At 55.5% G+C, this 10,722-nt stretch overlaps 1 protein-coding gene across 1 annotated transcript in view; it reads left to right on the top strand.

The window, feature by feature from the left end:
- Positions 1-1,023: 1,023 nt before the first annotated feature.
- Positions 1,024-10,722, top strand: part of LOC103624902 (myosin-6-like) — a gene marked incomplete at its 3' end in the record, with an annotated part of 12,341 nt that continues 2,642 nt past the window's right edge. Inside the window, 29 exon segments of the mRNA XM_017726559.1 lie at positions 1,024-1,042; positions 1,445-1,481; positions 2,328-2,529; positions 2,914-3,057; positions 3,630-3,786; positions 3,955-3,982; positions 4,079-4,187; positions 4,268-4,360; positions 4,483-4,546; positions 5,083-5,181; positions 5,324-5,427; positions 6,079-6,217; positions 6,303-6,571; positions 6,862-7,032; positions 7,169-7,478; positions 7,568-7,641; positions 7,778-7,865; positions 7,950-8,035; positions 8,038-8,087; positions 8,175-8,298; positions 8,499-8,635; positions 8,724-8,850; positions 8,959-9,087; positions 9,175-9,417; positions 9,648-9,824; positions 9,926-10,071; positions 10,154-10,244; positions 10,508-10,716; positions 10,718-10,722. The exon segment at positions 10,718-10,722 is cut by the window's right edge and continues 173 nt beyond it. Of these exon segments, the coding sequence (XP_017582048.1) occupies positions 2,329-2,529; positions 2,914-3,057; positions 3,630-3,786; positions 3,955-3,982; positions 4,079-4,187; positions 4,268-4,360; positions 4,483-4,546; positions 5,083-5,181; positions 5,324-5,427; positions 6,079-6,217; positions 6,303-6,571; positions 6,862-7,032; positions 7,169-7,478; positions 7,568-7,641; positions 7,778-7,865; positions 7,950-8,035; positions 8,038-8,087; positions 8,175-8,298; positions 8,499-8,635; positions 8,724-8,850; positions 8,959-9,087; positions 9,175-9,417; positions 9,648-9,824; positions 9,926-10,071; positions 10,154-10,244; positions 10,508-10,716; positions 10,718-10,722 (3,574 nt within the window).

Here is a 10,722-nt window from a genome sequence, read left to right as displayed (position 1 = left end):
GTCGGGGGGGCCCCCCCCCCCGCCGAACTTGGGCAGAGGAGGGGTGGGGTAGTGTCTCTATGGGGCTCTATATGGAGTCTATGGGGCGCTAAAAAGACTCTATGGGGATCTGTGGAGACTCTCTGCGGCTCTATGGAGCAGTTATTGGGCTCTAGAAGGGCTCTGTGCGGCAGAGGAGAGTGTCTGTGGGGCAGGGGAGGGGGATCTGTGGGGCACAATGGGGAGGTGGGGACCTCCCCGCCCACGGGAATGTGTCACCTCGCGGGAACACTTGTCACCTCCTTGATGACAAAGTGGACACGCTGTTCGGGGACTGCTGCCAGACCCCCCCGTCCCTCAGACCCCTACTAGCCCCATGGCGCCTCACTGGGGGGACGAGATAACAATCTCCCCCCATCCTCCCCGCCGATGTTTCCCAATATAGACCTGGCAGGGTTGAGCTGTCACCACCCCATGGGTAACAGGACATTGGCCAGGGACCCAGGCATCCGGGCCCCATAGGCACCCCCTTCACAAGGGTCCCAGCAATCCTAGCCCCATAGATCCCCTCCACGCACAAGGAACCCAGGCATCTGAGCCCCACAGAATCATCACAAACCCCACCGAAGCACCCTGGTCCCCATAGATCACCCACACACGGGACCCTGGTGCCTGGGCTCCCTAGTTTCCCCCCCCACACAAGGGATCCAGGCGTCTGGGCTCCATTGACACCTCCTACACAAGAGACCTAGGCACCCAGGCCCCCTGGACCACCCCACATCCAACCCCTACAAGGGGTCTGGACAGCCCTTGCTCCAGGGCTCTGGATAGCTCTGCCCCATAGATCATCCTGTGGGGTGAATATGCAGGTCCTGGATGCCTGGGTCACTGGAAAGATGCCATCTTGTGGCTGGGGAAGCGGAGGGAGCTGCCCCCCTCCTTCTCCCTTATCAGCCACCCCCTCCCCAGGAATGCTCCTCCCCTCCCCATCCCAGGATGGTCTATAAAGGCCGTGGGGCTGCGGGGCTGGCATAGGTGTCTGCGTGGGGCAGAGAGAGACAGGGTGGGAATGTGGGATGTGGATATGAAGAGCTGAGGGAGTATATGGGGGGTTTTGGGGTGCACAGGAGGGTTATGGGGCACATGGGGATCTATGGTGCAGAGGAATGTGTGGGGGATATGGGGCACAGGGGGGCTATGGGACACATACTGGTTCTCTGGGGTGTGGGGACCTGTGGGGCACACATGGGGTTACAAGGCACAGAAGACCTGAGAAGCACTGAGGGGAACTGTGGGGGACAGAGATCTATGGGGGCACAGCCATCTAGGGGACACTGATTGTCTATGGGGTACATGGGGTCTATGTGGCAAAGAGATCTATGGGCCATAAAGAGGTTTATGGGGCAAAGAGTGTCTGTACGGGGCACGGGGTGCAGCCCTACTCACCCTCCGCATGTTTCTCCAGCTCCCTTCATCTTACCTGCTAGATCCACAGACTCCAGGTGAGGGTGATGCTGTGGGGCAGCATGGGGATGGGTGCTTCGGGGGGTGTGCTGCTATGCTGCTATAGGGTGTATGTGTTGCTATAGGATCTGCATATCACTACAGGGGGTCCATACTTTGCCATGGGGGTCTGCATGTGGGGCTGTGCAGGACTCTAAGGTTCCCTGCATTGTTATGGGGGTCCCTGCAATGCTGTGCATCTCTGTGCATCACTATAGGGATACCTGAATCACTATGGGGGTCTGTGCATGGCTATAGGGGTCTTTGTGCTGCAGGGGTCCATGCATCACTCCAGGGGCTGGTGGTCCCTGGTTCTGGAGGTCCCTGCATCAGTACAGGAGTCTGTACATGGGGCTGTGCATGGGTATTGGGGTCCCTGCAAGACTATAGGGGTCTGCCCACAGCTATAGGGGGTCTGTGCACTGCTATAGGGCTCAATACATGGGGTCATGAATGGCTATAGGATTCTGTGCATGGGACCATACACGACTATGAGGACCTGTACATCGCTATTAGGGGTCCTTGAATGGCTATAGAGGTCCCTGAATCACTACAGGAGTCTGTGCATGGGGCAGTGCATGACTATGTGGGTCTGCAGTGGGCTATAGGGCTCCCTGTACATCTATAGGGGCCCATGCATGGGGCTGTGCACAGCTACGAAGCTCTGTGTCTGGCTATAGTGTCTCCCACAGCCATAGGGGTCTGGGCATGGCTGTAGGGGCCCATGCACAGCAATGGGCTCTGGCCAATGGGGTTGTGTGGGGCCATAGAACAAGGGGCGAGACCCTGCAGCCACAGCCTCACAGCCCCCCAGGTGCTGCAGGGTCCCTGTCTGTGTGGGGCAGGATGGCAGACGCAGTGCTGGCAGCGCTGGGGGCGGCAGCCCCCTTCCTGAGGCCAGGGGAGCGGGAGCGGCTGGCAGCTCAGACCAGACCCTTCGACCCCCGCAGCGAGTGCTTCGTCCCCCACCCCCGGGAGGAGTTCGTTCGGGGGCGGGTGATGGGGCGCCAAGGCGGGGAGGTCACCGTCCAGACTGAGCTGGGAGAGGTGGGCAGCTGGGAGATTGGGGTGGGTGAGGGGAGGGGGCAAGGGGCCATATGGGGCAAAGGATTAATGGGAGTAATGGACGGAGGGGTTAAGGATGGGAAGGGCTGGTGGTGGGGGGGGGGGTAGGAGGGGTCTGGAAAGGAGGGAGGGGGGTTGAAGGTTTGGGAGGAGCAAATGGGGGAGGGGGAAACCAGGCTGATAGTGGTGGGGGCCCTGCCCCATTGAAGACTTCCAACCAGTGGGGGGTGCCCCCCAACCCATAGGAGACTTCTCCCAACCCACGAAAGAAATCCTACCAACGGAGCACCCCCTACCCCACAAGGTACCCTCCAAGCCAGGGGGCACCTCCCAACTCCCACCCCCTTGTCTCCCCATTCCCCCCAGACGGTGACGGTGAAGGAAGCTGACATTCATCAGCAGAACCCCCCCAAATTTGACAAGATCGAGGACATGGCGATGTTGACCTTCCTCCATGAGCCTGCTGTCCTCTACAACCTCAAGGAGCGCTACGCCTCTTGGTTGATCTATGTGAGCCTTCCCACAAACCCCTGGGGCACCTGGGAATTAGATGGGGCCTTCCCCACAGCCTATGGGGTAGATGGAAACTAGTGACCCTTTCCTAAAGCTCTTGGGATACCTAGAACTAGATAGGTCTTCCAGAGAGTCTATGGGACACCTAAAACCTGGTGTGGCTTTTTCATGGACCCAAAGGACACCTAGAACCTGGTGGCCCTTCTCCAGCTCCCTTGGGCCACCCAGACCCAAGATATCCCATTTCTAGACCACCTCAGCCACCAAGACCTGAGATGTTGCATCCCCTGACCCCTCTGGTCACCTAGATTGAAGATGTCACTTCAATAGCCCCCTTGATGGGACACAAGATGTCCCATTCCAGACCACTTGGGCCACTGACACATGAAATGTCCCATCTCTGGATGTTGTGGGCCACCCAGACCCAAGATGCCCCTTCTCCAGTCCCTCTATGGACAACCAAAATCAGGACATCCTGTGACCACATCCTGTGGGCCACCTACACAAAGGATGTCCCCACCTGGTGGGGTGGCACCTCCTGAGTCTGACCCACCTGCCCTTTTCTCCAGACCTACTCCGGGCTCTTCTGTGTGACTGTCAACCCCTACAAGTGGTTGCCCGTCTACAATGCCGAGGTGGTGGCTGCCTACCGGGGAAAGAAGCGGAGTGAAGCTCCACCCCACATCTTCTCCATCTCTGACAATGCCTACCAGAACATGCTGACAGGTAAGGACATCCTGTGAGGACCTCAAACTAAACAACCCCACTCCAAAAAATGGCTCCTGCCTTAGACCTGGTCCTCACCTGGGAGGATGGAGAACCTCAGCCTCCACACCAAGATGCCAAGCATGTTTCCCAACTTCATCCCACTTGACTCCTCTCTTTTCTTGGCAGACCGAGAGAACCAGTCCATCCTCATCACGTAAGGCCCCGCTTTGTCCAACCCTGCCCCGTAGCAGTGGGGTGGGATGAAGGACCCACCAGGATGTTATGCAATATCTCACTGTTGCCCCCCCAGTGGAGAATCCGGGGCGGGGAAGACAGTCAACACGAAGAGGGTCATCCAATACTTCGCCAGCATTGCTGCCATTGGCGACCGCAAGAAGGAAGTGACCAATAGCAGCAAGGTGAGTGCCTCAGTCCATGTACCCTTGGCAAAGAGGGTCCCCCAGTGGTGTCCATACCCAGCATTGTCCCACCCCACCAGGGCACCCTGGAGGACCAGATCATCCAGGCCAACCCTGCCTTGGAGGCCTTTGGCAATGCCAAGACTCTCCGCAATGACAACTCATCCCGATTTGTGAGTGATCAGGGTGGGTTGTATGAGGAAGGGTCCATGGGGCAGTTTGTGGGACAGGGTATATGGTGTGGGATCTGCTGCAAGATGGCAGCCACCTCCACCTTCTGCTACTGCTTTCCCAGGGGAAATTCATCCGGATCCATTTCGGGGCCACAGGGAAGTTGGCGTCAGCTGACATTGAGACCTGTGAGTGGGTTGAGAGCCCAGCGAGAGGATGTCTTGTAATCCGTCATCCATCCATCCATGGACTTATCTATCCATGGATTTATTCATCCATCCTAGGACTCATCCATCTGTAGACTCTTCTATTCACCCATGAACTTCATCCGTCCCCTCAGGAACTCCATTCATCCATACATATCTCCCCTTCCTCCCTCCATCCAGTCACCTCTTCATCTCCATCTCCTCATCCCACCATCCACCTGACCCTCCATCTCCTATTCTTTGTCCCTCCATCTCCCTGTGTCTACCTCCCTCCCTCCTTGACTTCCTCCCCCTTGCCCAAGTCCATCCCTTCATCTATCTTCATGGTTGGTGGATCCATCATCTCATCCCACTATCCATCTGACCTTCCATTTTCCTCTCTTCTTCCCTTCATCTGCTCATCCCACCATCCAGACACCCCTCCTTTTCCACCTCCTTATCCTACCATCCATCTCTCCATATATGAATCCATCTCCTCACCCCAGCCTCCATCCTCCTTCTCTCCATACCCACCTCAGACCTCCTGGAGAAGTCCCGTGTCATTTTCCAGCTGAAGGCTGAGAGGAACTACCACATCTTTTACCAGATCCTCTCCAACAAGAAGCCAGAGCTGCTGGGTGAGTAGGATGCTTGGCCTTGAGTCTTCTACTTCCTCTCCTCCAATTCTCTGCTCCTTCCTGGGGCAATTGAGGATGATTTGGGGCTGTTTAGCCAGTGCAAATGCTCAGTTTTTGTCTCTATCCTGGGCCCACGGAGCAGAGATGCTTCTCATCACGAACAACCCCTATGACTACAGTTATGTCTCCCAAGGAGAAGTGACTGTGGCCTCCATTGATGACTCTGAAGAGCTGTTGGCAACTGACGTAAGTGGTGGGCTGGGCAGGTGGACATCACCTGGATGAATTGAAGGTGAAATGCCACGTGGATGGTTGAGATGGTAGAAGATGGATGGGTGGAGGAGGAACATAGGGATGAAAGGTGGATGATATGAAGGGTGGAAGATGGTGGGTTGGTGGAGTGGGATGATGTGGGGTGAGGGACAGAAGGTAGGACAGGAGGCAGGGGATGGAGGAGGTTGTGGGTGAAGATAAAAACATGTCGGGGAGTCCTTAGGTGGACAGATGAGTCCACGGGTGAACAAGTCCTCAAACAGATGGATGGGTCCATGGGTGCATGGATGGAGTTAACGGTGAACGGATGAGTCCATGGATGGATGAGTCCATAGATGGATGAATCCATAGATGGATGAGTCTATGGATGGATGGATGGATGGATGATGGATGGATGAATCCATGGCGAGAAGTGTCCATAGATGGATGGGTGAATCCATAATGGGTGAGTCCTTGGATGGATGAGTCCTTGGATGGGTGAGCCCTCAGATGGATGAGTCCTCAGATGGATGGAGAATTTGACAAGCTGGAAGGGCAGAGGGACACACAAATGGTGGCCAGCAGAGAGCCATGACCACAGCTGGTGGCAAGGCCCTCTCCCACCCCCCTCCACTGATCACCCAGAGCGCTTTTGATGTCCTGGGCTTCACGGCTGAGGAGAAGGCTGGTGTCTACAAGCTGACGGGAGCCATCATGCACTTTGGCAACATGAAGTTCAAGCAGAAGCAACGGGAAGAGCAGGCAGAACCAGATGGTACTGAAGGTAAGTGGGGGCAGGATGACATAGGTCTTGGGGTCACCAGGTTAGGTGGAATCTGACAGTATGTCTTCTTCTTGATGCTCTGCAGATGCTGACAAGTCAGCCTACTTGATGGGGCTGAACTCAGCTGACCTTCTCAAGGGGTTGTGTCACCCCCGGGTGAAGGTGGGCAATGAATATGTCACCAAGGGGCAGAATGTCCAGCAGGTGTACTACTCCATTGGGGCCTTGGCCAAGGCTGTATATGAGAAGATGTTCAACTGGATGGTGGTGAGGATCAACAACTCTCTGGACACCAAGCAGCCAAGGCAGTATTTCATCGGTGTGCTGGACATTGCCGGATTTGAGATCTTTGATGTGAGGACTGAGGGGGCAGGGTGTTTGTCCTCTTAGGGGTTGGGTTGATCCAGTTGGGTGTTGAGATGGTTTTCTGAAGCTTCATGTTGACCTCTGGTGGAAACTTGACCTCTTTGGGCCTTGTATTGACCATCTCAGGTGTTGAGTTGGCCTCACTGATAGTACTGGGTATTGTGCTGACCCAGTTGGGGCTCAGGTTCACCTAGATCTCATTGGGCATTCTGTTGACGCTGTTGGGTGTTAAGTTGATCCAGTTAACCCCATTGTCCATCTCCTCTCTCCTTCCCCAGTTCAACAGCTTCGAGCAGCTCTGCATCAACTTCACCAATGAGAAGCTGCAGCAGTTTTTCAACCACCACATGTTCGTGCTGGAGCAGGAGGAATACAAGAAGGAGGGGATCGAGTGGGAGTTCATTGACTTTGGCATGGACCTCCAAGCTTGCATCGACCTCATTGAGAAGGTACCACCACCCCCAGGGCCTCATGGGAGCTGAAGGGACTGCTGGGGAAGGGCCCTTTCTTGCCCAGGGACTCCAAAGTTTGCCAGTAGGGTTGTGCTTGGTGTCCTCCACCACCACTGAGGTCTTTCCTTCCCAGCCCATGGGGATCATGTCCATCCTGGAGGAGGAGTGCATGTTTCCTAAGGCCTCAGACATGACCTTCAAGGCTAAGCTCTTTGATAATCACCTGGGCAAGTCGGCCAACTTTGGGAAGCCGCGCAATGTCAAGGGGAAGCCAGAGGCCCATTTCTCCCTTATCCACTATGCTGGCACAGTGGACTACAACATCATCGGGTGGCTGCAGAAAAACAAGGACCCCCTCAATGAAACAGTGGTGGGGCTCTACCAGAAGTCAGCCCTGAAGCTCTTGGCCAACCTCTTCTCCAACTACGCTGGGACAGATGCGGGTGGGTGAATGGATGGTTGAGTTGATGGCAAAGACCATTGTCCACCAGTCACCCTTTTTCCTTTGTTATCCCACCCCTCTTCTCTCCAGGTGGTGATGGAGGGAAGGGGAAAGGAGCTAAGAAGAAAGGCTCCTCCTTTCAGACTGTCTCAGCTTTGCATCGGGTGAGGGACCTACATAATGCACCCAGTGTGGGGCAGTGGGAGGACAACCTTTTGAATGGTGGATCACTCCTTCAGCCCCCGAGACCCTCTCTTGCTTTCTCATTGGTCAGCTTCTTTCCTCCTCCCTCCTCACCAGGAGAACCTCAACAAGCTGATGGCCAACCTCAAGACCACCCACCCTCACTTTGTCCGCTGCATCATCCCCAATGAGCGGAAGGAGCCGGGTGAGCAAAGGGCAGGGCTGAGGGCAGGGGAAAGGGTGGTAGGTCTGGCTTGTGTCTGACACCACCCCTCTAACCCACTGCCAGGTGTGATGGACAATCCCCTGGTAATGCACCAGCTCCGCTGCAATGGGGTGCTGGAGGGCATCCGCATCCGCCTTTTTGCCCCCGCACCTGCCGCAAGGGCTCCCCCAACCGCATCCTCTATGGGGACTTCCGCCAGCGGTAGGCACAGAGGAGAAAATATGGGGAGGTGGTGGACAACCCCACTGGGGATGATTTCAGGGTTCTCCTGTCCTCTCTGGTCACCAGATACCGCATCCTGAACCCTGCCGCCATCCCTGAAGGGCAGTTCATTGACAGTCGCAAGGGCGCTGAGAAGCTCCTGGGATCCATTGACATTGACCACAACCAGTACAAGTTTGGACACACCAAGGTGAGGGCACATGGTTTCTCCATGCTCCTACCACTCATGGGGTTATGTGGACCCCATGGTCTCACCCCATTGATGTGTCCACCTGCCTATCTATCCCACCATCCATCGCTTCATCCCCCCAACAACCCATCAACCCATCCATCTGTCCACCAACCCTTCCCAACCAATCCGCCCTCTCACTTGCCTCCTTCCTCCATCAGGTCTTCTTCAAGGCTGGGCTGCTGGGACTTCTGGAGGAGATGCGGGATGAGCGCCTCTCCCGCATCATCACCCGCATCCAGGCTCAGGCCCGAGGGCAGCTCATGCGCATTGAGTTTAAGAAGATCCTGGAGCGCCGGTGAGAGGGGAAGGGTCTTCTCCTTGAGAAGGGACCTCTGGTGGGTCACCACTTTTGTGGTGTGGTGGCATTTGTGTTGCCATTCTAGGGACTCACTGCTGGTGATCCAGTGGAACATCAGGGCCTTCATGGGGGTGAAGAACTGGCCTTGGATGAAGCTCTACTTCAAGATCAAGCCCTTGTTAAAGAGTGCTGAGACAGAGAAGGAGATGCAGGTGGGAGGAGGTGATGAGGCAGGCAGCTTGGAATCTAAAATGGGTTGGGTGGGGTTGATGGATGGAAGGGGTTGGATGTGGCTACTGGTCTCCTGGGCTCTGTTGCAGAACATGAAGGAAGAGTTTGGGCGGCTGAAGGAGGCCCTGGAGAAGTCAGAGACCCGACGCAAAGACCTGGAGGAGAAGATGGTCTCCATGCTGCAGGAGAAGAATGACCTTCAGCTCCAAGTGCAGGCTGTGAGTGAGACTGCTCCCCAAAACCATGTTGGGGGGTGACCAGCACCCCTTCAGGGCCACCCCACTTCACCTACCACCCCAATACAGGAGCAGGACAACCTCAATGATGCTGAAGAGCGCTGCGACCAGCTGATCAAGAACAAGATCCAGCTGGAGGCCAAGGTGAAGGAGCTGACAGAGCGACTGGAGGATGAGGAAGAAATGAATGCAGAGCTGACGGCTAAGAAGAGGAAGCTGGAGGATGAGTGTTCAGAGCTGAAAAAGGATATAGATGATCTAGAGCTGACTCTAGCCAAGGTGGAGAAGGAGAAACATGCCACTGAGAACAAGGTGAGGGTGGAGAGAGACCTTGACCTTAAGTTTTGGGGATTTGGGTCAACACAACCTGGTTGTTTTGGTTTGAGGAGATCCAAGGCTAGTCGATCTGGGCTACATGAAGCTTCAACATCCTTTGTGTTTACCACTGATGTGGCCTCACTGGCCAAGGACAACAGCCGTATCAGCCAGCTTTTCCCCACCTCTGGAACTAAGCTGGAGGCCTGGTGTTTCTCCTCCTGCAGGTAAAGAACCTCACAGAGGAGATGGCTGGGCTGGATGAAATGATTGCCAAGCTAACAAAGGAGAAGAAAGCCCTGCAAGAATCTCACCAGCAGACACTGGATGACCTGCAGGCAGAGGAAGACAAAGTCAACACCCTGACAAAGGCCAAACTCAAGATGGAACAGCAAGTGGATGATGTGAGTGTAGTCTGGTCCCACAATGGGTAGAGCTGAGGAGCTTACTGGGGCAGAGATGATGAAAAACTGAGGTTTCCCCCCATTTCCATGTTTCCACACAGCTTGAAGGCTCCCTGGAACAGGAGAAGAAGGTCCGGATGGACCTGGAACGGGCCAAAAGGAAGCTGGAAGGTGACTTGAAGCTGACCCAGGAGAACATCATGGATCTGGAGAATGACAAGCAGCAGCTGGAGGAGAAGCTCAAGAAGTAAGGCTGGACCTCTTTCCCCAGTCTAAACTGGTCAGGGAGCAAGGGCAGGGACCTCACTGCTACCTGCTTTCATCTGCAGGAAAGAGTTTGAGATCAACCAGCAGAACAGCAAGGTTGAGGATGAGCAGGCTCTGGCTCTGCAGCTCCAGAAGAAGCTGAAAGAGCTGCAGGTGAGGGATCTATTCAAGCTTATTTGGGCTGGACTGGAGAGCCTCTGGCTGGTTGGGTTGAGAGGAAGAGTCTCTATCTGGTTAGGCTGAGTTTAGGAATTCCTGGCTGGTTGGCAAGTGTACAGCTGTCTGAGATGAGCTGAAGAGTTTTCAGCTTGCTGGGGTGAGTTGGGTTGAAAAGTCTCCAGCTCAACTGGTTGAGTTGAGTGGAGGAGTTGGGTGGAGGCAAGTCTGCTCACAGTATCTCCATCCCTGGAGCACAGGCGCGGATTGAGGAGCTGGAGGAGGAGTTGGAGGCAGAGCGGACAGGCAGAGCCAAGGTGGAAAAGCTACGCTCAGACCTGTCGCGGGAGCTGGAGGAGATCAGCGAGCGGCTGGAGGAGGCGGGTGGTGTCACTTCAGTGCAGATTGAGCTCAACAAGAAGCGGGAGGCAGAGTTCCAGAAGATGAGGCGGGATCTGGAGGGAGCCCCACAGCC

The sequence above is a fragment of the Corvus brachyrhynchos genome, unplaced genomic scaffold (genome assembly GCF_000691975.1).
Source record: "Corvus brachyrhynchos isolate BGI_N302 unplaced genomic scaffold, ASM69197v1 scaffold332, whole genome shotgun sequence".
NCBI lineage: Eukaryota > Metazoa > Chordata > Aves > Passeriformes > Corvidae > Corvus > Corvus brachyrhynchos.
The sequence above is the reverse complement of the archived record's forward strand: the minus strand, read 5'-3'. Positions and strand labels throughout refer to the sequence as shown.